Source organism: Cherax quadricarinatus, chromosome 5, assembly GCF_038502225.1.
Source record: "Cherax quadricarinatus isolate ZL_2023a chromosome 5, ASM3850222v1, whole genome shotgun sequence".
Classification (NCBI taxonomy): Eukaryota; Metazoa; Arthropoda; class Malacostraca; order Decapoda; family Parastacidae; genus Cherax; species Cherax quadricarinatus.
The window spans coordinates 17543769-17571500 of record NC_091296.1 but is presented as its reverse complement, the minus strand read 5'-3'; the positions used below and the strand labels follow the sequence as shown (position 1 = coordinate 17571500).

Sequence of the window (27732 nt, the reverse complement as noted above, 5' to 3'; positions counted from 1 at the left end):
ACCTCTCTCCTCCTCTCTCTCTCTATACTTCTCTTTCCTCCTCCCCTCTCTCCTTCTCTATACTCCTCTTTCCTCCTCCCCTCTCTTCTTCTCTATACTCCTCTTTCCTCCCCCTCTCTCCTCCTCCTCCTCTTTCCTCCTCTTCTCTCCTGTATCTCTCCTCCTCCTCCTCTCTCCTCCTCCTCCTCCTCTCTCCTCCTCTCTCCTCATCCTCTCTCCTCATCCTCTCTCCTCATCCTCTCTCCTCATCCTCTCTCCTCATCCTCTCTCCTCTCCTCATCCTCCTCCTCCTCCCTCCTCTCCCCTCCCCAATCCCTCTCTTCTCCTCCTCCTCCTCCTCCTCATTCATTCAGAAATAATAATGCCATTTTGCTCCTTACATTGTGATTTTTTTTTGCTGTAAAATCTTTTGCATTTTTTAGGTCTTTGTCAGTGGAAGATGTTTGACACAGAGACTACATGTTGCTGTAAACAGCATTACCAAACATTGTTCTGGGTTTAGAAAGTAGCCAAACAGTGTGGGTAGGTGGCAGGGGAGCGAGTGAGAGGTAATGAACACGTGCTGAAAATGCCTTAGCGCCAACTGCAGGGTAGGATGTGCCTTTTAATGAAGCTTGCATTTTTAATAGATATTTGGTTAAACTTTTGACATTATATTGTGGTAAAAATTAATTGTTCTAATGCTCTTTATGTGGGAGGGTATATAGGCGAGTATACTGCTAGGAAATGCACCTCCACCACATATTTTGGTGAATGACCCACATGGGTTTAGTGCTTATCATGAATTCAACAAATCTTCATATGGCAATCTGCGTAAGTAGAGTACAGTATCCATGGTGCTGCACTTGGTAGAAAGTTTAACACGCATTCTCTCCCTAATTATCTTTTGCTTGTAACCAGGACCATTTTTAAAGTTGCCCTTTTAAAAGGCATTTTCCTTAACCCTTAAACGGTCCAAATGTATATATACGTTCTCTCGCGTAGTACCCCAAATTTTTTTTGAGAAAAAAAAAAGTTTCCCTTAATAGGAAAAAAGAGCATATGGTACCCAGGCATCCCCAATTTTTTTCATATGGTGCACAGTGAGTGCGCACACCCATTCTCTCATGTCTAGGCAACTCAGGCTTATTGTCGCAATGTTGAATGAATGACAAAGGAAATGTATATATACGTTTGGACCGTTTAAGGGTTAAACAGCTTTCATAGTTGAGCAAGTTTTATTTAGTACTTTTGTTTACCAGTAGTTACAGTGGACCCTTGGTTTTCATGAGTCTTGGTGATCGTGAATTTTGGTTATCAGCAATTTTTTTTCCGTCAAAATATAGCCTTGGTTTTCAGGATTTCCCTTGGATTTCGGTGGTGGTATGGAATGTGTCCCAGTGGCCCTGTGCACACAAACCCTGCCACAGACACATTCAGCGCCAGCCTGGCATTGTTTCTCGGTGAGTGAGCAACACACCCTGCATTCACACAAAACATTTTGCAATAATCCAGTGTTTTTTGTGCTGGCAACTGCTAAATAAGCCACCATGGCCCCAAAGAAAGCTCGTTGTGTCAGGCCTTTGGTAAAGGTGAGAAACACAATAGAATTAAAGAAAGAAATCATAGAGAAATATGAAAGTGGCATACGTGTGGCCGATCTTGCCAGGATGTACGGGAAGCTCTATTCAACGATCACTTCCATCTTGGGGAAGGAAAAGGAAATAAAGGAAGCTGATGTTGTGAAAGGGTAAATGTGATAATGAAACAGAGGTCACAAACAGTCGAACATGTGGAGAAATTGTTGTTGTTATGGATCCACCAAAACAATTAGCTGGAGATAGTGTTGTGCAGTTGATAATTTGTGACAAGGCAAGGCAGTTGCATGCCAGTCTCGTCAAGAAAATGCCTGAAACGAGTGCTGCTGTTAGTGAATTTAAGGCCAGCAAAGGCTGGTTTGAAAATTTCAAGAAGTGAAGTGGCATACACAGTGTTGTAAGGCATGGTGAGGGAGCAAGTTCAGATAAACATGCGACTGAAAAATTCATGCTTGAATTCAAGGAGTATGTAGAGGCAGAATAATTCCTCCCCCCCCCCCCCCCCAACAAGGGTTAACTTGTGACAAAACAGGCCTATTTTGGAAGAAATGCCAAAGAGAACCTACATCACTGCCAGGACACAAGCCTATGATTGGTTCAAGGAAGTGTTTGCCCGAGTGTGAAGAAATGCCTCCTGGAAAATCAGTTGCCACTCAAGTGCCTTCTGGTAATGGACAATGCTCCTGCTCATCCTCCAGACTTGGATGAGCATTTATGTGAGGAGTTCAGTTTTGTCACAGTGAAGTTCTTGTCCCCTAATACCACTCCTTTTATCCAGCCCATGGACCAGCAAATCATTTCAATCTTCAAAAAGCTCTACACCAAAGCAATGTTTCAGAGGTGCTTTGGCATGACCTCAGACACTGAATTGACCCTAAGAGAGTTCTGGAAGGATCACTTCAGTATCCTCAGTTGCATAACCCTTATAGCTTGGCGGGGAGTGACTTCCAGGATGATGAACTCTGCTTGGAGAATATTGTGGCCAGAATGTGTCCAACAGAAGGATTTTGAAGGGTTTGGGGCTGACCCTGTCGACCCTATGCCTGGAACTAGTGCTCATATTGGTGAGGTTAGTGGGGAGGATGTGGAAGAGTTGGTGGAGGAGGACAATGAAGAACTAACCACTGATGAGCTGCTAGATCATCTTCAACAGCAAGAGGCCAGACCTGAGGAAACTGCTTTGGAGGAGGGGAGAGAGAAATTGAAGAAGTTGCCTACTTCAAAGATTAAGGAAATGTGTGCAATGTGGCTTAAAGTGCAAACCTTTTTTGATAAAAATCACCTTGACACAGCTATTGCAAGCCGTGCTGGTGACTATTACACTGACAATGTTGTGAAACACTTTAGGAAAGTCATAAAGGAACGAGAGGTACAGGCCTCTATGGACAGATATGTTGTGCGACAGAGGTCCAGTGACTGAAGCTGGTCCTAGTGGCATTAAAAGAAGAAGGGAAGTAACCCTGGAAAAGGACTTGACACCTCAAGTCCTAATGGAAGGGGATTCCCCTCCTAAACATTAAGACCATCCACACTCTCCCCTCCTCCCATCCCATCAATCATCACCAGATCTTCAATAAAGGTAAGTGTCATGTATTGTACATCTCTTCTTCTTGGGGCCCATGGTCACTTATTTTGCAGGTGAAATCACTAAAAACGCTGTGATAATATGAAATGTTCCGATTGTATGCTTGGATGTGACCGCGGAGGCTGGCTTGTAAACACTGCCACCCACGGAACAAGTGAGGCTGGCTCAGGCCGCATGTGGACACATCTCGGACAAATCGTGTTGAGCGAGTTTTTTAGCGCTAGGTGAGGCAAAATTTTTGCGTTAAAATGTATCGCTAGGCGGATTTAACGTTACATGATGCCATCGTTAGGCGAGGGTCCACTGTAGTTATATTTTTAATTTGTGATGAAGGACAGTTCTTCTTCTTAAATATTCGCCGGTATTCTCCCGGCCCGGGCCTTGTCCAAGTGGTGGCCCGGCCTTGGCTCCCTCTTTAGGGAGTGTCTGAGACCTAAGTCTCCCATGGGAGGAGGCACAAGTACCTCCTCATCTTTGGGACCAACTGTCCCCAGGCCTAGCCACAAGCTAGGCCTCTCTGGTCTGCCATCCCCGCCCCAAGGGGGCAAATGGGAATGACAGTCTTATGAGCTAAAAGCTCGGGCTAAGGCACCTACCCTACCCTAGAAGGGTTAGGCATGGTGTCGATCATGAAGGACAGTATATATGTATTTATAATAAGTCATTTGTTTTTACCTATAGTATTTTATGGGATTCCTACATGGATGATGATAATTTCATGAATTGAGGATTTTGATATAGCATTTATCAGCGTACTTTTATAATAATTTTTATGCGGTTTGATTTTTTTTTTAATGAATGTTGCAGTTTTGCTTGTTTATTGAGCCTTGGGTTATTCCTTCCTTGTACTAATATATTTTTTCTTTCTTTCTAGCCTAAAATCGACCCTTTGCAACTGCTGAAATGCCTCAGTATTCTACTAAATCCTCGAGGAGGCATACGAGGTGAAACAGAGGTTCAGCGTGTGAAAGGGTGAGTACCATCTTGTTTACTTTGAGGAGTGTGTAGAAACTAATGCTTCTAAGTTTTTCCTAAAATGGGCCACAACATTGTCATTGTTCAGGTTGCCAACATGGCTTGCAATAGCTGTGTCAGGGTGATTTTTATCCATAACGGTTTGTACATCAACCCACTTTGCACAAATTTCCTTAATCTTTGAAGAAGGCAACCTCCTCAATTTCTCTCTCCCCTCCTCTGAAGCAATTTCCTCAGTTGTGCCCTCTTGCTGTTGCAGATGCTCTTGCAGCTCATCAGTGGTTAATTCTTCATCATCGTCTTCCACCAACTCTTCCACATCCTTCCCACTAACCTCCAACCCCATGGACTTCGCCAATGTCACAATAGATTCTACAACTGGCATAGGCTTCTCAGGGTTAGCCCCAAAGCCTTCAAAATCCCTCTCTTCTACACATTCTGGCCACAATTTCCTCCAAGCAGAGTTCAAGGTTCTGTTAGTCACTCCCTTCCAAGCCTTACCTATAAGGTTTATGCAATTGAGAATACTAAAGTGATCTTTCCAAAAGTCTCTTAGGGTCATTTGAGTGTCTGAGGTCACTTCAAAGCACTTTAGAAACATTGCTTTGGTATACAGTTTTTTGAAATTTGAAATGACCTGCTGGTCCATGGGCTGGAGGAGAGGAGTGGTAATAGGAGGCAAAAACTTCACTTTTATGAAACTCACCTCCCCTGAAATTTGCTCTGGCAAGTCTGAAGGATGACCAGGAGCATTGTCTAATACCAGGAGGCACTTAAGGTCCAATTTATTTTCCAGGAGGTAATTTTTCACAGTGGGGCCAAACACATGATAAAACCAGTCATAGAAAATATCTAGTGACCCATGCCTTACTGTTTGCCCTCCACACCACACACAAATTAGCCCTGACGACATTGTTTTTCTTGAACACTCTGGGAGTCTCAGAGTGATACACGAGTAGAGGCTTCACTTTGCAGTCCCTCACTAGCATTACTACACAGCATTAAAGTAATTCTGTCCTTCATAGGCTTGTGTCCTGGGAGTGCTTTTTCCTCCTGTGTAATGTAGGTCCTGTTTGGCATTCTCTTCCAAAACAGACCTGTTTTGTCACAATTAAACACTTGTTGGGATTTTAATCCTTCAGCCTCTATGTATTCCTTGAATTCGTGCACATATTTTTCAGCCGCTTTTTGGTCCAAACTGGCAGCCTCACCATGCCTTACCACACTGTGTATGCCACTATGATTCTTAAATCTCTCAAACCCATCTTTGCTGGCCTTAAATTCATTCACATCACCACTAGTTGCAGGCATTTTTTTTTTTTAATTAAATTGTCATGCAACTGCTTTGCCTTTTCACTTATGATTGCTTGAGAGATGCCATCCCCTGATATCTGTTTTTCGTTTATCCACACCAATAACAGTGTCTCAACATCTTTGAGTACTTGCAATCTGTGTTTCGAAAACATACTTGCACCTTTTGCAACAAAAGCTTCCTTGATTACCTTTCTGTTGGCCAAGATAGTAGCGATGGTTGATTGGGGTTTGTTATGCAACCTGGCCAGCTCGGAGACATGCACTCCAGTTTCATACTTTGTGATGATCATCTTCTTCATTTCAATTGTAATTCTCACTCTTTTTACCACAGGGTTGGCACTAGAAGCTTTCTTTTGGCCCATGGTGGCTTATTTAGCAGTTACAAACACTAAAACACTGGAATAATGTATGCGTGGAAGCAACTGCCCTGGCTTGTAAACATTGGCACACTAACTGAAGGCAGGGCAGCTAAGGCATGCTCAGGCCATAAGGCCCCGTGGATGCATTCCGGACAAATGATGTTAGTCGAGTTTTTCATCATTGGTTGGGCCAAATTTTTACGCTAAAACGCTTCATTAGTCAATTTTATTGTTAGATGTTCCTTTGCTGGTCGGGGGTCCACTGTACTCCTTACTTAACCCTTTCAGGGTCCAAGGCCAAAATCTGAAGTGGTGCTCCAGTGTCCAAGAAATTTTGAAAAAAAAAAAATTATTTTTTCTTACAGAATTAAAGAGCATATTTTTGTGAAGGTAATAAGACAAAAAAAAAAAATCTGATCAGTACTTACCGAGATACAGTGCCAAGAAGTTTGTCAAAAATGATGTGGTGGCGGCAACATCGACGAATTCCACATACGCGCATTACATTATTTTGTGGTTTTAGTTGTTTTTTCTTTTCTTTTCCAATTTTTTTCTATTCCTACTAACATTTGGGGCCTGAGAGACCAATACTGTATATAATGTATATATATAAACTCACTGTATTGAACACAATAACTGCACTAAAGTTATTACCATATTATTGTTTACCACTGTTGTTTATTACAATAAACATGCACAAATATTGTATAATACTAATGTTCTATCATATATTTACATATTTACAATCACTGGACATGATTTTAAAACTGCTGGAGCTTGTGGAACTCCTTGAAACAAGGCACCATGCACAGAGGCACCTTACATTCTTCACACATAAACCGAGTGTCTTTGCGTCTTTGTTGCCGTCGTTTTGTTTGTGCACAGACAATGCATCTCTTCTGAGCAAATTTCTTCTGAGTTGAAGGAAGCTGTATTATGAAATGATCACCTTCTCTCCTCAAAGGCTTGGGTATATCCTGAGGAATTCGAGGACCATGTTGTATAGCAGGTGTTGTTACCTGGTACTTCATTATGAGTTGTCTGACAACAGACAAACAAAATTCACCATACCGTGGTCTGTTGCCAGTCTTTATTTGGTACATATTATATGCATTGAGCATTGAAATGTCCATGAGATGGAAGAAAAGTTTCATGTACCACTTGTAACTCTTACGAACACAGCCAACAAAACCAATCTGCATGTCACACTTGTCAACCAAGCGCATGTTTTGTGTATAATCAATCACTGACACTGGTTTTCGAATATGTTCATTAGTCACTCGATCAACTTTGCCACTGTCTTGCATTTCATTACAGTGAATGGTTGTCAACAATGTGACATCTCGTTTGTCATGCCACCATAATGCCATGATGTCATTGGCAGTAAACACCTGCACGTCATCACCACGAGCACCTGCGTTGAGCCTGGGCATATGTTTACGATTAGAACGCACTGTGCCACACACATCTGTCTTGTTCACTCGCATGAAATCACTGAGTAATGGGCTTGTGTACCAGTTATCGGTATATAATGTATGCCCCTTACCAAGATAAGGTGCCATCATGTTTCTCACTACATCACCTGAGATACCCAATAACATCTTGGTATCTTTCAATGTTTTACTACCCGTGTATACAACAATATCCAACACCAGGCCACTGTCACAATCACAGAGTACAAACAGTTTTATACCCAAGCGTTTCCTCTTGCTCGGTATATACTGCTTGAATGACAGTCTACCTTTGAACAAAATCAAAGACTCGTCAATTACAAGATTCTTGAATGGATAAAAGTATATCCTGAACTTTTGTTTGAGATACATGAAAACATTTCTAATCTTGTATAACCTGTCACTTCTGTCAGGCCTGGTTTTGTCAGAGAAGTGCAACATACGTAAGAGTAAGATAAACCTGTTCACTGGTATGATTTCACTGAAGACCGGGGTAGAAATTAGCCGATCTGTGGACCAGTATGCTTTTATATTATGCTTATAGACGTGAGGCATAAGCATTATTGTTGCAAAAAGCAAATACATTTCTGCAACAGTCGTCTCTTTCCACCTGTGTAGTCTTGACTGTGGTGATAAGATCATATTTGCCATGGTGTACTCAAAATACTTATTACTTTCCCTGACAATAATTTCCATCAATGGCTGGTCAGTTCATTGGCCATGGTTCCAAGGGGACAAGTAGGTAGAATTCCACTTTGAGAATCATCAAAGTGGTGAGGCTTGGGAACAAAATTGGGATTTTGCTGCCAATCCCACATATGGTTTGCTGGTGGATACTGGACATCATAGGCTGGTTGTGCGGGTGGTTGTGGTTGTGGTGGGCTGGTGGCTGGCGCTCCGCTTTGTCCTTGAACTGACGAGTCAGCATGGGTCCCAGCGTGGCCTGGTGAGTCACGCATGGCGGTGCCACTACCATCACCACTAACACCATCCACTGATGCCTGTGGGCTATCCATGCCAAGTGTAGCCACATCATCCTCACTATCACTACCTAAAACTGGTGTTGGGCCACGGGATGTACTCCGGGATGTACTCCGTCCCCTGGGCACAGCATAGGGTACACTACCCGAGCGCATGCGGCGGCGAACATACCGACGCTTCACTGGTGAATATGATTCCTCACTATCACTACTCGATTGATCGCCGAGCGCAATAAAATCACAGTCCACGTCACTATCATCATCATTACTGAAGTCAGAGGCCTGGCCACGCGAAAATATTAGTTTTCTCTTGCGATGAGGAACAACCGACCGTGAGTCACGAGTGCCCACATCAGAGGTAGAAGGTTGAGGATCGTCAGGGTTTTCTGCACTATTATCGATATCCTGGTCATTCTTTTCGGTCACTAACTGATCAAAGCCGTAGAATTCGTCTTCATTTCCACTTCCATCAGTGTCAGAACTATCAGATAGGAAGAGGAGAGTCCCAATTTTCCGGGGAGTGAGAGCTGACTTGCGACGAGGCATGGTGAACAAGGGTAACTGAGCCGGCGTTCCCACAATGCTATGCGGGCGCCTAGATTTTTTGTTTATGGCGCGCACCCACCACGCAGACCCGTTCTCTCACATGTAGGCCTATGAGCGTTTTCGCGCTAAATTTGACGGCGCTTGAATTTTGGCGTAGATCTACGGTTTGGACACTCAACGTAAAGCAGTTGATTTACGGGACGGACCCTGAAAGGGTTAATGACCGAGTTCCGTCCTAAGAGTAAGTCGTTAAGCGAGGAGCTGCCCCTTACTGATAATGCAAGCATACTACTGTACTGGTAGTGGGTTTGTGTCAGTCATATTTAGATAATGTTTTAATGTCATGTTTGCACCATTTATAACATTTTTAGTATATGTATTAAAAATAGAACTAGGCATTATAAATGAAATAAGTAATCTTGGAGATTGCGAATGCTGGTGTAGTGAGCTGACTGTGGAAACGAGACTAGACTGATGCTTGACGCTGAGACATGCCACCGCTCTGCCATTTTCGTGACCAGAGTTTTTGCACAGCATACAGTACCCACTGGTCGGAGAGCTGGTCTTGAGGCTAAACGGTTGTTAAACTGATAGGTCATTAAGTGAAGAGTACCTGTAATACAAATTATCTTAACACTAATGGAGTAGCCTGCATATAAACAACACACCCAGACTCACAGCAACACAACCAGGCTCAAAGCAACACACACTGTGTTTATATAATTTTCCAAAACGTTATTGAAAATGTCTATGATCACATACATATATGACATTTTTAGTGCCTCAAAGCAACATTCTTCCTGTGTTATTGCATCTTCAACACAAGCAAGACACTCTTAGCTACCTCCTTGCCTGGCTTAGCTCCTACTTTGTAACTTGGCACTTAGAGTTGCATAGCTCACAGAGAATGTAAACAGAAAGAGAGTAGAATGCAGATTCTGTAATAGTAAATCAGCTGTATAAACAAATTTTGGGGCATAATTTGAAATATCTCTATTAGCGAAGCATCGTAAAGTGGGGCTCTCCTGTAAAAAAAATTACTCATTTTTCTTTTTAGGTCACCCTGCCTCAGTGGGAGACAACAAGTGTTTGAAAAAAACTTATAAAAAGTGTACAAGTGATACAGGTTTTGGGAAAAGCTTGTAATATGCATAGCAGTTTGGGAGGACTTAAACTAAGATTAACCCTTTCACTGTCAATGTCATACTAGTACGGCATACAATCCAGTGTTAATACGCCAAAATTTTAGCGGCTTCAAATCTAGTGGGAGAAAGCTGGTAGACGTACATGTGAGAGAATGGGTCTGCATGGTCAGTGTGTGCAGTAAAAAAAATCCTGCAGCATGCAGTGCATAATAAGAAAAACGAAACTTGACCATGTTTCTGGTATAAAATGCCGAGTTTTAGGTGTATATTTTCATTTGATATTTATGGTTGTATTTTCGTTTTCTTGGTCTCATTTGATAGAATGGAAGCTAAATTACAGACATAGAGATGATTTTGATTGGTTTCACGATGAAAGGTACCTTGAAATTGAGCTCAAGGTAGCTGAAATGTTCGATTTTTACCAATGTTTAGGAGTAAACAAATGATGTCACCATCCAGTATGTGTCCAACTGGCCAGTCTGATGAGCGGTCATGAATGGGTTGACATTACAGTGGAACCTCAAATATCGAACTTAATCCAATCCAGGAGCTAGTTCTAAATTCGAAAAGTATGAAAAGCGAAGCAATATTTCCCGTAAGAAATAATGGAAATACAATTAATCCGTTCCAGAAACCCAAAAATATTCACAAAAAAATACATGTTATAGAGATTAATTATACTTTTACATACACACAACAAATATAGTGTTCATTTATGTATTAATAAATCAAAATAAACATATAAAAATGACATTTTTACTTACATTATTAAAGATTGGTGATGGCATCTGGAAGATAGGGAGAAGGAGAGAGGGAGTTGGGGTTAGTGTTTGGAAGGAGAATCCCCCTCCATGAGGACGTCAGGTATCAAAGTTCTCTCTGGGGTTACTTCCCTTCTCTGTATTTTAATGCCACTAGGACCAGCCTGAGAGTCACTGGACCCCTCTCTCACAAAATAACTGTGTACAGTTCTCTGTTTCTGTCTCACTAAATAACTGTCCACAGTCCTCTGTACATCCTGGCAAGCTCAACAAGTCTCACACAACTCTCATACTTCTGTATTATTTCCTTCTTCACATCTATGGTGTTTCTCACTTTCTTTATCACAGGGGTACCACTAGCAAGTTTCTTTGGACCCATGGTAGCTTATTTCACAGTCCCACAAGCACTAAACACAATGAAATAATCGTAAAATGTTTGAATGAGAGTGAAGGTTAGTGTTCACTCAAGCATCAACACAACCAGACTGGCTCACAGCGCCTGCGTGGGGACACAGACAGAGCAGGCTGCTGGACAGGTCCGGTACCCAGCGGTTCGAAAATAGGGGCGAGTCCGATAATAGGGACAAAGTTGGTTAGAAAAAAGCGTTCGATTTTCGAAAAGTTCGATAAGTGATACGTTCGAAATATGAGGTTCTGCTGTATTTATGCATTTATTACAATAATGGAGTAGTCTGCAAAACAGTAAATCTTCTACTTTTTGTGTGAATAAAAAGTAAAATTGGAAAGCAAGTGTAATATAAGAGGGGCCGGGAGACATGACTAATGAACAGAGAAAATGTTATTTTAGTGCCAGGAATGTGCGCATTGTTTATTATGGACCTTATTTTGAAATAGGCATATTTTGAAATTTGTGTGAAAATGGCCAAATTGCCCATTTCTGACCACTTTATTGGGCAGTTGAAATTGATAAATGGGTGGTTTCTTGTACTCACTTGGTAGAACAAATGGATTTCTAGCAAAATAGCTGAGTGGTCAACTGGAACACTGGAATTGGCCGAAAATAGGGCTCAAAGTGGGTAAAATTGTACATGTGTATATCGCTGAGACTGCTAACTTCGTAAAAGTGTAATTCCATAAGTTTTCCATCAAATTTAATACTTTTGGTATCATTACCATCAGGAAAAGATTCTCTATCATTTCATAATTTTTTGTTTTAATTCTTCAACACTGAGAGCAAGTTTGTGAGCAGGGGTCTCGAGAGTCAAAGGGTTAAAACCACATGGTAGAGTGCTATAAAATACATAGTTGTGGAACTATTTAACCCTTTCAGGGTCGGTCCTGTATATGTATGGCTTGAGAGCCAGTGTCGACCTGGTATTTATACGACAAAATTCTAGCGCCTTCAAATCTGGTGGAAGAAAGCTGGTAGGCCTACATATGAAAGAATGGGTCTGCATGGTCAGTGTCAAAGTCAAAGTCAAGTCAAATTTTATTTCTTTGCAAGTACACCTACCATCCAACTTACGACCTGCTCGACATACGACCACTCGACTTATGACCGTGTTTTTTATGCCAAATTTCTGGGAAATAAACCACTATTTGTGTTGTACACAGTGTTTATCCTAAACCTTACAGTATAAAATACAGTACTAACAGCATAAAAAGTAAAGTAAAACATAAAATACCAAAATAAAACAATAAAATAAAGTCATTACAAAAATGTGATGTTGATATTCAGTAGTAAAGTTCAACTTATGTCCATTTCGACTTACGACCGGTTTCTCGGAACCAAACTCGGTCGTAAGTCGGATGGTAGGTGTAGTACATTGAGATTATGTATTTACAATAATGAGTTCAGTGCAAAGAGAGCCTATCATGCCTTGGTATTATGGGCTGACTTAATTTAATGGCTTACTGACTACTTGATACTAAAGAAAATTATCATAGTTTAAATTGTACAATAGTTCTATTAATTTTAAATGAATCTAATTTATATAAACCAAAGGAAATATTCATATTTTCAAAACTGCTTTTTATGAAACATGATTCAATTATATTCCTGTCGACAATGGACAATAGTTTCAAATTATATTATGAAATATAACATTGTGATTTCCTTAGAGTAGTTTACAGTATGAGAATGCTACAATTGGGTGTAGGGCAGTACTGTTTTGGGTAGGTATTTATACTACTATGTAGTATTAGTCAGTGTATGAACTTGGGCGTCTAGTCTTGAAGTTTTAAGATTTAGGTAATTGGGAGATTTTTTGGTAAAGTAATATATTGAGTATTTAGTCTAGGGTGAGTTAGTGGCTTTTGAGAAGAGTCTTGGATTGATTTTCAGACTGGGTTACTTTAGTATTAGTGGTCTTAGGTGATTTAATGTTGTTGATCCCCTTGCACAAATTCCATATGTGAGATAAGGGTAGATGAGTGAATAATACAGTGTAAGGAGAGCTGATTGTGGAACATAGTACTTTATCTTTGATAGTATGCCTACTGTCTTTTGAGATTTTCTTGGAAATTTGTTGTATATGTGTCTGGAATTTGAGGTTACTGTCAGGGTGGATTCCTAGGAATTTTCCCTCTTAGTTTTGTGATGGGTGATCCGTTTAGCATTATGTTAAGTGGAATATTTGCAGCTCTGGTTCCAAACTGAATGAAGTAGGTTTTGTCAGTATTTAGGGTAAGTTTATTAGTCATCATCCAGGTAGATATTTTCTGCAATTCGGCATTGACAGTGCTGGCAAGTATGACTGGGTTTGGGTGAGAGAAGACATATGTAGTGTCATCTGCAAATAATATAGGTTTGAGTAGCTGTGATACATTTGGTAGGTCATTGATGTAGATGAGTAATCCGGCCTGTAGTGTGTGCCGGATTACTGTGTTTGCCGGATTACAGAGTTGTTAGGTTAGAATGCACTTAATAAAATTAACCAACTTGACTTACACAAAGTTCATTGAACATCGGCAGAAATTGAACATTTCTGCTACTTAGAGCTCAATTTCAAGGTACTTTTTGTCGTGAAACCACTCAAAATCATATCTCTTTCTGTAATGTATATCTCATTCTATCAAATGATACCAAAAAAACGTAAAAACGTGACTACAACCATAAAAACCATACGAAAATATACCTCAAAGAGGTGGCTAATGGCTGACAAGTGAACTCCTTTATTTATTGTCTTTTTTTTTTATGTGTGTATACGTTGAGAAACATCTTTCCATCAAACATTGCCCAAGTTTCAATAAGGTAGCCCAACAAACAAATGAGAAAAAAAACTATTTACCAAAAATCATATATTGCAAGCCCAAGCCAGGTATTGGAAATAAGTCACTTTGACTTGTTTTTGGATTATCCTAGGTTCTCTATACATATGCTGCTATGTATAATCTGTGTAACTGTATTTGTGTATGCCTGAATAAACTTACTTATTTACTTACTGCTATTCTGTCGACTGAGTACAAGAAACCTCCCATTCACCTATTTCAACTACCCAATAAAGTGGTCAGAAGTTGGCAATTTGGCCAGTTTCACGCAAATTTCAACAGATGCCAATTTCAAAATAGGGTCAAGAATAAACAGTGCAGAAATTCCTGGCACTAAAATAACATTTTCTCTGTTTATTAGTCATGACTCCAGGCCCCTCTTATATTACTCTTGCTTACCATTTGGAATTTTTATTCACACAAAAAATAGAAGATTCACTGTTATGCAGACTACTGCATTATTGTAATAGTTGTATAAATAATGTCAACCCATTCTTGACTGCATATTGGAATTTGGACTGGCAGGTGCACATGTATTAGACATTGCCCAAGTTTCATTAAGATAGCCCAACAAACAACTGAGAGAAAAAAATATTTTATTATTTTTTATTTATTATCACACTGGCCGATTCCCACCAAGGCAGGGTGGCCCGAAAAAGAAAAACTTTCACCATCATTCACTCCATCACTGTCTTGCCAGAAGGGTGCTTTACACTACAGTTTTTAAACTGCAACATTAACACCCCTCCTTCAGAGTGCAGGCACTGTACTTCCCATCTCCAGGACTCAAGTCCGGCCTGCCGGTTTCCCTGAATCCCTTCATAAATGTTACTTTGCTCACACTCCAACAGCACGTCAAGTATTAAAAACCATTTGTCTCCATTCACTCCTATCAAACACGCTCACGCATGCCTGCTGGAAGTCCAAGCCCCTCGCACACAAAACCTCCTTTACCCCCTCCCTCCAACCCTTCCTAGGCCGACCCCTACCCCGCCTTCCTTCCACTACAGACTGATACACTCTTGAAGTTATTCTGTTTCGCTCCATTCTCTCTACATGTCCGAACCACCTCAACAACCCTTCCTCAGCCCTCTGGACAACAGTTTTGGTAATCCCGCACCTCCTCCTAACTTCCAAACTACGAATTCTCTGCATTATATTCACACCACACATTGCCCTCAGACATGACATCTCCACTGCCTCCAGCCTTCTCCTCGCTGCAACATTCATCACCCATGCTTCACACCCATATAAGAGCGTTGGTAAAACTATACTCTCATACATTCCCCTCTTTGCCTCCAAGGACAAAGTTCTCTGTCTCCACAGACTCCTAAGTGCACCACTCACTCTTTTTCCCTCATCAATTCTATGATTCACCTCATCTTTCATAGACCCATCCGCTGACACGTCCACTCCCAAATATCTGAATACGTTCACCTCCTCCATACTCTCTCCCTCCAATCTGATATTCAATCTTTCATCACCTAATCTTTTTGTTATCCTCATAACCTTACTCTTTCCTGTATTCACCTTTAATTATAATAATATCTTTACTTACTACATGTACATGTACAAGGTATACAGTGGACCCTCGCATAACGCTATTAATCCGTTCCTGAGAGCTCAATTTTAGGTGAAATTATCGTTAGGCGAATTAATTTTCCCCATAGGAAATAATGGAAATCAAATTAATCCGTGCAAGACACCCAAAAGTATGAAAAAAAAAACATTTTTACCACATGAAATATTAATTTTAATACACACAAACTGAAGAAGACATGCACAGTTACATGACACTTACCTTTATTGAAGATCTGGTGATGATTGATGGGATGGGAGGAGGGGAGAGTGTTGATGGTCTTAGTGTTTAGAAGGGGAATCCCCTTCCATTAGGACTTGAGGTGTCAAGTCCTTTTCCGGGGTTACTTCCCTTCTTCTTTTAATGCCACTAGGACCAGCTTCAGAGTCACTGGACTTCTGTCGCACAACATATCTGTCCATAGAGGTCTGTACCTCTCGTTCCTTTATCACTTTCCTAAAGTGGTTCATAACACTGTCAGTGTACAGGTTGCCAACACGGTTTGCAACAGCTGTCTGAAGGTGACTTTCATCCATAAAGGTTTGCACTTCAAGCCACTTTGCACAGATTTCCTTAATCTTTGAAGTAGGCAACTTCTTCAATTTCTCTCTCCCCTCTGAAGCAGTTTCTTCAGGTGTGGCCTCTTGCTGTTGAAGATGATCTAGCAGCTCATCAGTGGTTAGTTCTTCATTGTCCTCCTCCACCAACTCTTCCACATCCTCCCCACTAACCTCCAACCCCAAGGACTTCCCCAATGCCACAGTTGATTCCTCAACTGGCATACACCTCTCAGGGTTAGCCTCAAATCCTTCAAAATCCCTTTGGTCTACACATTCTGGCCACAGTTTCTTCCAAGCAGAGTTCAAGGTCCTGTTAGTCACTCCCTTCCAAGCCTTACCTATAAGGTTTACACAATTGAGGATATTAAAGTGATCTCTCCAAAACTCTCTTAGAGTCAATTGAGTTTCTGAGGTCACTACAAAGCACCTTTCAAACAGAGCTTTTGCGTACAGTTTTTTGAAGTTTGCAATGACCTGCTGGTCCATGGGCTGCAGGAGAGGAGTGGTATTAGGAGGCAAAAACTTCACCTTAATGAAGCTCATGTCCCCACAAAGTCGCTCTGCCAAGTCTGTAGGATGACCAGGAACATTGTCTAACACCAGGAGGCACTTAAGGTTTAATTTATTTTCAATTAGGTAATTTTTCACAGTGGGGGCAAATGCATGGTGTAACCAGTCATAGAAAAAGTCCCTAGTGACCCATGCCTTACTGTTTGCCCTCCACAGCACACACAAATTAGCCTTGAGGATATTCTTTTGCCTGAACGCTCTGGGAGTTTCAGAGTGATACACTAATAAAGGCTTCACTTTGCAATCACCACTAGCATTGGCACACATTAACAGAGTAAGCCTGTCTTTCATAGGCTTATGGTCCTGGGAGTGCCTTTTTCTCCTGAGTAATGTAGGTCCTGCTTGGCATTTTCTTCCAAAACAGGCCTGTTTCGTCACAATTAAACACTTGTTCATGTTTCAGTCCTTCACTGTCTATGTACTCCTTGAATTCCTGCACATATTTTTCAGCTGCTTTGTGGTCCGAACTGGCAGCCTCACCATGCCTTATCACACTATGTATGCCACTACGATTCTTAAATCTCTCAAACCAACCTTTGCTGGCCTTAAATTCACTCACATCATCACTAGTTGCAGGCATTTTTTTAATTAAATCCTGATGCAACTTCCTAGCCTTTTCACTTATGATCACTTGAGAGATGCTGTCTCCTGCTATCTGTTTTTCATTTATCCACACCAATAAGAGTCTCTCAACATCTTCCATCACTTGCGATCTCTGTTTCGAAAACACAATTGAACCTTTGGCAAGAACAGCTTCCTTGATTGCCTTTTTGTTGCCCACAATAGTAGCGATGGTTGACTGGGGTTTATTATACAACCTGGCCAGCTCGGAGAGACGCACTCCACTTTCTTACTTATCAATGATCTCTTTCTTCATCTCTATAGTAATTCTCACCCTTATTCCTGTAGGGTTGGCACTAGAAGCTTTCTTGGGGCCCATGGTCACTTATTTTGCCTGGTCACAGACTGGGCCGCGGGGGCGTTGACCCCCGGAACTCTCTCCAGGTAAACCAAAAACACTGTAATAATACGAAATGTTTCGATTGTTTGCTTGGAGGTTACCGTGGAGGCTGGCTGGTAAACAATACCACTGGCAGAACATGTGAGGCTGGCTAAGGCCGCACATTAGATGCGTCTCGGACGAACAGCGTTGAGCGGATTTTTTAGCGGTATGCGAGGCAAAATCTTAGCGATAAAATGTATCGGTATGCGGATTTAACGTTATGTAAGGCCAACGGTATGCGGGGGTCCACTGTATTTTTGTGTGGCTTTTATGGCCATATTCTTATTCTCTCTCTCTCTCTCTCTCTTTTTTTTTTTTTTTTTTTTTTTTTTTTTTTTACACAGGGTTTGACAAGGTTAAGGATCCCTAGCTTTATTGACAGCTATTTACAGGTTAAGGATTCCTAACTTTATTGGCAAGCTAAGAGCTGTTACCTACATCAGCTCATTTGAAAGCATTTTTATTGTTATGAGACATACAAGTAGGAAACAGGATGAAGTTGGAGCCATCTGTGGGATACAAGTAGGAAACAGGATGAAGTTGGAGCCATCTGTGGGCCAGCATTTTCATTTGATCAACTGACTTTATCTCGTTGATATCATTATCCTGTACGAATGTGTTCCATACTCGAGTCATCCTGGGTATGTATGATCTCAGATGGAGTGATGTTCTGGAGAAGGGTACAGCCAGAGTGAAGTTGCTGCTTTCTGCCCGTCTTGTGGCATAAATGCTTGTTTCACGCTGTCCTCGAAGTGGATCCAAGTGTGGTATTTTGACAATATTGGCCTTGTACATAACAGTAAGGCCACCCACATCCCTCCTATGTTGAAGGCTCTGCTGAAATGACAGATCTATCCAGGATGGGTCCAGGCGAGAGATGAGACGTCTTGCTCTGTTCTCTACTCTGTCAAGCAGTCGCAGATGAGAGGGGGGACAGGCAAACCAAGAAAATGGAGCATACTCAAGGTGCGAGCGTACTTGTGCCTCGTACAGGATCTTGCAACCCCTACTGTCAAGCAGATGGGAGATACGGCGAAGTGCTGTAAGCTTCCTGGCTGCCTTGTTTGCAAGATTTACAACATGGTTCTTCATGGTTAGTTTGGAGTCAAATTTCACCCCAAGGATATCAACTTCTTCTCCAGGTGCCAACATCCTCCCATTCATCCTTACTACTGCACCAGCATTACCATCATGGTGCCTAGAGACGATCATCATTTGCGTTTTCTCAGGTGCAAATGTTACTTGCCATCTATTTCCCCAAGCTGATATAGCTCTCAGCTGGTGATTGATGTAGCTTAGAGCAGCTGGCATTTATTCTCTTGGATAAGTGAATGTCAGTGTACAGTCGTCTGCATATGCATGTGATTCTGGGATGAGATGAAGAAGGTCGTTGAAGTAGACATTCCATAACAATGGACCCAGCACGCTTCCTTGTGGAACACTTGCCCCAATAGGATGTCTTGCTGATTCCGTTCCATTGAGAACTACACTTAGAGATCTACCATGAAGGTAATCACTGAGGAGACATAGCGTAGAGCCTGCAATTCCCAGTGCTTGAAGTTTTGCTAAGAGGCCCTGGTGCCACACCCGGTCGAAAGCGCCAGCAATGTCCAGTGCTACCACACAGCTGACTTTGGATTCATCCAGTGACTGGTGCCACTTAGTGGAGAGGTTTAACAACAGATCAGCAGCAGAGTAACCTTTCCTGAAGCCATATTGACGATCACAAAGTAGTGAGTGGTAGTCAAAAAACTCTGTCATTTGTCTTGAGATTATTGTCTCAAGGATCTTACCAGTGATTGACAGGAGTGACACTGGTCTGTAGTTGCTGATTTCAGACCAGTATCACTCCTGTCAATCACTGGTAAGATCCTTGTAAACACTGGCACACAAGGGGCAGTTCAGGCCACATGTGGACACGTCTCATACGAACCGTATCGAACGTCGGGTTTTCCATCGAATGTCGAGGCGAAATTTTTGAGTTAAAATGCATCGAATGCCGGATTTATCAAATGTCGGGGGTCCACTGTAGTCTGCATAACAGTAAATCTTCTATTTTTTGTGTGAATAATTCAAAATGGAAAGCTGGCATAATATAAGAGGGGCCACATTTGAAGGATGACCAGGAGCATTGTTTAATACCAGGAGGTGCTTAACCCTTTGACTGTCGAAGGGCCAAATCCTGAAGTTGCTTCTGGTGTCGCAAAATATTCGAAAAAAAAAAAATTATTTTTTCTTATGAAATGATAGAGAATCTTTTCCCGATTGTAAAGACACCAAAAAAACGAAATTTGATGGAAAACTGACGGAATTACGCTCTCGCGAAGTTAGCGACTTCGGCGATATTTAAAAATCGGCAATTTCGCCCACTTTGAGCCCTATTTTCGGCTAATTCCGTTATTCCAGTCAACCAAACTCATAACTATTTCTTCAGAACTCTATTTTTTCTATCGATTGAGTACAAGAAACTGCCCATTTACCGATTTCAACTACCCAATAACATGGTCAGAAATTTGCAATTTGGCCAATTTCACGAAAATTAAAAAATACGACAATTTCAAAATAAGGTCCAGAATGAACAATGCAGACATTCCTGGCTCTAAAATAACATTTTCTTTGTTCATCAGTCATGTCTCCAGGTCCCTGTGATATTACTCTTGCTTTTTATTTTGAAATTTTATTCAAACAAAAAATAGAAGATTTACTGTTATGCAGACTACTGCAATACTGTAATAATTGTAAAAATTACATCAACCCATTCATGACTGCGTATTAGAATGGCTATTTGGACATTTATTGGACAATGACATCATTTGTTCACTTTTGAACATCGGCAAAAATCAAACATTTCCTGTACTTTGTGCTCCATTTCCAGGTTCTTTTTATAGTAAAATTAATCAAAATTACCTCCATTTCTATAATATAGTTTCCATTCTATCAAATGAGACCAAGAAAACGAGAATACAACCACAAATACTATACGAAAATAGACCACAAAGTCGGCATTTTAATTAAAAAAAACGGTCGGAGTTTTTTTTTTCTCATTATGCACTGCGTGCTCCAGGATTTTTTTTATGTGGTGCACACTGACCACACAGACCCATTCTCTCACATGTGGGCCTACTAGCTTTCTCCTGCCTGATTTGAAGCCGCTAGAATTTATGAGTATATATACGTCAAACACGGTACCTCGCAAACGTATATATACGGCCGCGACAGTCAAAGGGTTAAGGTCCAATTTATTTTCCAGGAGGTGATTTTTCACAGTGGGGGCAAATGCATGGTGTAACCAGTCATAGAAAAAGTCCCTAGTGACTCATGCCTTACTGTTTGCTTCACTTTGCAATCACCACTAGCATTAGCACACATCAACAGAGTAAGCCTGTCTTTCATAGGCTTATGCCCTGGGAGTGCCTTTTTCTCCTGAGTAATGTAGGTCCTGCTTGGCATTTTCTTCCAAAACAGGCCTGTTTCATCAAAATTAAACACTTGTTCAGGTTTCAATTCTTCACTGTCTATGTACTCCTTGAATTCCTTCACATATTTTTCAGCTGCTTTGTGGTCCGAACTGGCAGCCTCACCATGCCACTACGATTCTTAAATCTCTCAAACCAACCTTTGCTGGCCTTAAATTCACTCGCATCACCACTAGTTGCAGGCATTTTTCTAATTAAATCGTCATGCAACTTCCTAGCCTTTTCACATATAATCGCTTGAAAGATGCTATCTCCTGCTATCTGTTTTTCGTTTATCCACACCAATAACAGTCTCTCAACATCATCTATCACTTGCGATCTCTGTTTCGAAAACTAAGTTGCACCTTTGGCAAGAACAGCTTCCTTGATTGCCGTTTTCTTGGCCACAATAGTAGCGATGGTTGATTGGGGTTTTGTGTACAACCTGGCCAGCTCGGAGACACCCACTCCACTTTCATACTTAGCAATGATCTCTTTCTTCATATCCATAGTAATTCTCACCCTTTTTGCTGTAGGGTTGGCACTAGAAGCTTTCTTGGGGCCCATGGTGACTTATTTTGCAGGTGCAATCACTAAAAACGCTGTGATAATATGAAATGTTCTGATTGTATGTTTGGATGGGACCGCGGTGGCTGGCTGGCTTGTAAACACTGGGACCCACGGGACAAGTGAGGTGCGCTCAGGCCACAAGTGGACGCATCTCGAACGGAATGAATCACATTGGTCGAGTTTTTTAGCGCTAGTCGAGGCAAAATTTTTGTGTTAAAATGTACCGCTAATCGGATTTAACATTATACGATGCCATCGTTAGTCGAGGGTCCACCGTATTATTATTATTGTTATTATTATTATTACGTATTATTATTATTATATAAATAATTTGTAATTTTTATTCACACAGAATATATAAGATTTATTGCAATAATTGTATAAATAATGTCAACCCATTCACGACTGCATAGCTAAAGCAGTCGAACATTTCTCCTACGTTGAGCTCAATTTCAAGTTACTTTTTGTTGTAAAAGCAATCAGAATCTTATCTATTTATGTAATATATCTTCCATTGTTTCAGTTGAGACCAAAGAGACAAGAATACAACCATAAAAACCATACAAAAATGCCACTAAGAAGTGAACTCCTTTATTTATGCTTAGATTTCTTTCATTTTTGGTGTACATTAACCCTTTGACTGTTTCGGTCGTATACGTATATACGTCTTACGAGGTACCGTGTATGACGTATATATACTCATAAATTCTAGCGGCTTCAAATCAAGCACGAGAAAGCTGGTAGGCCCACATGTGAGAGAATGGGTCTGTGTGATCAGTGTGCACCATATAAAAAAAATCCTGGAGCACGCAGTGCGTAATGAGAAAAAAAAACTCCTACCGTGTGTTTTTTTTTTTTTTTAATTAAAATGCCGACTTTGTGGACTATTTTCGTATAGTATTTATGGTTGTATTCTCATTTTCTTGGTCTCATTTGATAGAATGTAAAAACATATTATAGAAATAGAGGTGATTTTGATTGGTTTTAATATAAAAAGAACATGGAAATGGAGCTCAAAGTAGGGGAAATGTTTGATTTTTGCCGATGTTCAAAAGTAAACAAATGATGTCATTGTCCAGTAAATGTCCAACTAGCCATTCTAATATGCAGTCATGAATGGGTTGACATTATTTGTACAATTATTACAGTATTGTAGTAGTCTGCATAACAGTAAATCTTCTATATTTTGTTTGAATAAAAATTCAAAATAGAAACCAAGAGTAATATCAGAGGGGCCTGGAGACATGACTGATGAACAAAGAAAATGTTATTTTAGAGCCAGGAATGTCTGCATTGTTCATTCTGGACCCTATTTTGAAATTGTCATATTTTTTAATTTTCGTGAAATTGGCCAAATTGCAAAATTTTGACCACATTGTTGGGTAGTTGAAATCGGTAAATAGGCAGTTTCTTATACTCACCCGATAGAAAAAAATGGAGTTCTAAAGAAACAGCTATGAGTTTGATCGACTGGAACAACGGAATTAGCCGAAAATAGGGCTCAAAGTGGGCGAAATAACTGATTTGTAAATATCGCCTAGGTCGCTAATTTTGCGAGAGTGTAATTACATCAGTTTTCCATCAAATTTTGTACTTTTGGTGTCATTGCACTCGGGAAAAGATTCTCTATCATTTCACAATATTTTTTTTTTTTTTTTTTTTTTTTTTTTTTTTTTTTTTAATTTTGGAAATTTTGCGACACCAGGAGACACCTCAGGATTGGGGGTTGTGACAGTCAAGGGGTTAAGAAGCATCTTTCCATCATGCATTGCCCAAGTTTCAATAAGATAGTCCAACAAACAAATGAGATACAATTCCCTAGATCAAGAACAAGAGCCCCTCACCAGTGTCAAGGAACCTGCCTTGAGGTCTGCTCGCTTATGGAAATTTTGCTCGCGTATAGAAGCAAAAAATCAACCCATTGACTGCTCGTATTTGGAAAAACTCGCACTTGGATGCGCTCGCAAGTAGAGGTTCCACTGTAGTTGAAATTGCCAAAAAAAAAAAATCAAATGAAAAAATCAAAATAAAACATCTGTGGCTATGGGGCTCCTTCAGATATTCACAGCCAGGCCCCAGACCAATGTACTGGCTGAACCCCCATCGCATAGGCCAGTGTTATTCACTAATTTTTGCAAGAGAGCCACTTCGGTTAAACACATTGATTGAGAGAGCCGCAGCTACTGCAAGTTAGCGTAACTCAACTAAATTAAGTAGTACTGAGCTGCTAGTGCAATATAGTAAATGAGAAAAAGTAGACATGAGCCGTGAATTGAGTCATTGCGAGCTGCACAATGAATACCACTGGCATAGGCCCTGGGGTAATTTTGAGGACCAGCCCCACCAGAATTTTCCAGGCATAAATTATGATACACCTTTCTTCCATATGTTTCAAGGAATAAAATTGAAGAAACGTAAGCATCCTCAGTAAGTAGTTCAGATGTTTGAATGTATACTGGTAATGAAAGTTCTCTGTTTTCTAGTTCAACAGTCTTGCCTGCCTTGAAGGGAGGCATTAACCCTTTCAGGGTCTCTGCTGTAGATCTACGGCTTTACGTTGAGGGCCCAAACCGTAGATCTACGCCATGAGCTCAGCTCACTCTGATAACCTGTGAGCAGTAAATTTGGGCCTAGATATGAGAGAATACATCTATGTGGCATGTGTGCAGCACATAAAACAAATCCTGCAGCACACAGTGCATAATGAGAGAGAAAAAACCTGAGACCGTAATTTTCGATTAAAACAGCGACTTTGCATTGTTTTTTCATATGTTTTTTATAGTTGTATTTACAATTTCTAGGTCTCATTTGATAGAATGGAAGATATACTACAGTGGTAGAGATGATTTTGATTGGTTTAGTACTGGAAATGGCTTGAAACTGAGCTCAAATTAGCAGAAATGTTAAATTTTTGCCGATGTTCAAGAGTAAACAAATGACCTCAAAAGGCTAATACATGACAGCTGGTGGGTCTAATACACATTCACAAATGTGGTGATATTATTTTTACAATTATTACAGTATTGCATAACAGTAAATCTTCTATTTTTTGGTTTGAATAAAAATTCATTATGTGAATAAAAAATCAAAATGGAATTCATTTGTAAAGTCTGAAGACATAACTAATGAACAGAGGAAATGTTAGTTTAGTGCCAGGAATGCCTGTATTGTTTATTTTGGACCCTATTTTGAAATTGGAATATTTTGAACTTTGCATTAAATTGGCCAAATTACCAATTTCCGGTTACTTTATTTTGTTGTTGAAGCAGTTGACTTGGCGATTTCTTGTGCTCAGTCGATAGAATAGAAGTAATACTAGTAAAATAGCTAAGAATTTGGTTGACTGGACTACCGTAATTGGCCTAAAATGGAAGTCAAAGTCGGCAAAATCGCCGCTGCGTAAATATCGCCGACGCAGCAAAATTCGTAAGAGCATAATTTCGTCAATCTTCCATCAAATTTTGTACTTTTTGTTTTATTACCGTCAGAAAAAGATTCTCTACCATTTCATAAGAAAAAATAACAAAATTATTTTTTGAAAATTCTTGGACCTTGGTGCACACTTTGAAATTTGGCCTCTGGGCCCTGAAAGGGTTAATGTACAGCAGTATGGTATTTCAGTCTTGGGAGAACAAGTGACTTAAAAAGTACAGTGGAACCTCGACTTATGAGTTTAATCTGTTCCATGACCTAGATCATAACTCAGTTTGCCCGTACGTATATCAAATCAATTTTCCTTATTTAAATTAACTGAAGTGCCATTAATCCTTTCCAGCAGAATTCCTGCTCTTGGGAGGCAGGACAAAATACTTCAATATAACATTAATATCAACTCTATGGTTTATTAATCTATCACAACTGATCTAATATAACATAATAAAAAATATAAATAACATAGAAACATGATACAGTGGTACCTCGAGTTTCGAACAGCTCCCAACTCAAACAGTTATGTAAGTGCTTTTGTAAGAGTATTTTTGGAGGTCTGAAATGGACTAATCTAATTTACATTATTCCTTGTGGGAACAAATTCATTCGGTATCAGCACTCGAACAGTCTTCTGGAACGAATTAAGTTCGTAACTCGAGGTACCACTGTATATACTCTAGAATGAATAAAGTGTCATTATGAGGTGAGTGGTGGCAGCCATTCCTGCTCCCGCTCTGACCATATCTTCCCATGCTCTTGTTATAAGAGAAAATGGAGTGTTTGTGAGGCTAACTTTACTAAATCACTAATTTCATAAGGAAAATGCTAAAACAATGTACAGTGGACCCCCGGTTAACGATATTTTTTCACTCCAGAAGTATGTTCAGGTGCCAGTACTGACCGAATTTGTTCCCGTAAGGAATATTCTGAAGTAGATTAGTCCATTTCAGACCCCCAAACATACATGTACAAACGCACTTACATAAATACACTTACATAATTGGTCGCATTCGGAGGTGATCGTTATGCGGGGGTCCACTGTATTTATAAATTAGAAATATTGTATAAAAACATAATAAAACATAATAGAGAATGTAAAGAAATAAACTGGTTTTATAAAGTGTACGTACATATTTACCTTGGAGAAGAGATGCTGGCAGAGGTTGAGGGTGGAAAAGATAGGCAGAGTGGCATATGCTGTCACTGGCCCTATAAAGAGCAACAATAGCATTGGAGGAGTTCATTTCATTTCATCCTTTTTCTATCACTTAACTTACTTGCTACACTTTATCACTGAACTTAACTGCTACAGTTTGTATTTTATTTTTTTTCACTTCACTTTTCCCTGATTTACTTGCTTCACTCTTAATGCTACACTTTATCGCTGAACTTAACCCTTAAACCATACCCTGGCCGGGATTGAACCCGCGGTTAGAGAGTCTCAAAACTCCAGACCGTCACGTTAGCCACTAGACCAGCTAGCCACAATAAGATTCGTCCAACTAGGTATATTTCTACACCATAGGAAGGTTAGCACAGGCTAACAGGCAGTGAGGGGACTTGAGTACAGTTCGTCACGGCCACGCTAGCTGGAGATTCGTCTGTAAAAACTTGCATTTGTGGTCACAGTGGTGCCTGTGCTAACCTTCCTATGGTGTAGAAATATACCTAGTTGGACGAATCTTATTGTGGCTAGCTGGTCTAGTGGCTAACGCGACGGTCTGGAGTTTTGAGACTCTCTAACCGCGGGTTCAATCCCGGCTGGGGTATGGTTTGTTTGCAATCGTGTCATTACGATTTCGTGAGTCATGTTGACGGCAGTGAGGGGACTTGAGCTAGAGTTCGTCACGGCCACACTACCTGGAGATTCGTCTGTAAAAACTTGCATTTGTGGTCACAGTGGTGCCTGTGCTAACCTTCCTATGGTGTAGAAATATACCTAGTTGGACGAATCTTATTGTGGCTAGCTGGTCTAGTGGCTAACGCGACGGTCTGGAGTTTTGAGAGACTCTAACCACAGGTTCAATCCCGGCCGGGGTATGGTTTGTTTGCAATCGTGTCATTACGATTTCATGAGTCATGTTAACCCTTAAACTGTCCAAACGTAGATCTATGTTCACTCACGCAGCGCTCCGATTTTTTTTTTTTTTAGGGAAATTTTGTGTATTATGAGACAAAAAAAAATATTTAGGACCAGAACTTATTGAAATACAAGACCGCGAAGTTGGCGCTGGATGCTCACCTGACAGCAACATGGAGTCCTGCCGCCTGCAGAAGTGTTGCTGATGTACCTTTTTTTTCTAGTTTTTATTTTAATTTATATAATTTTTATGTTCTGATAATTACAGTTTATAATAGTTCTGGTGATTTCATAGCCAATCTTTGTTCGGACACTAATATTAGATACTGAAATAATACTCAAATAGTCACAATCACACCAACAGGTGAATATTTTCACCTGCCTCGGTCATTTACTATTGTCTAGAAATATGTACAAAGTATTTATAGGTCTTAGCAATGTTTTAGACATGCTGGAGTATACATATGAAACTTCTTGAAGCATGGTGTGTATGATGAGTCACTAAACTGCGGACAGGGTAAGCAGTGGAGTGACACTTGATGATAAAGCACTGCTGCAGGGA

At 40.4% G+C, this 27732-nt stretch overlaps 1 protein-coding gene across 4 annotated transcripts in view; it reads left to right on the top strand.

Moving 5' to 3' along the window:
• LOC128684830 (putative mediator of RNA polymerase II transcription subunit 26) overlaps positions 1–27732 on the top strand; it is a 260980-nt gene that overhangs the window by 33565 nt on the left and 199683 nt on the right. For all 4 annotated transcript variants that reach the window (XM_053771124.2, XM_053771123.2, XM_053771122.2 and 1 more), the window contains exon 2: positions 4037–4134. In XM_053771124.2, the coding sequence (XP_053627099.1) occupies positions 4037–4134 (98 nt within the window). The remainder of the gene's footprint in view (positions 1–4036; positions 4135–27732) is intronic.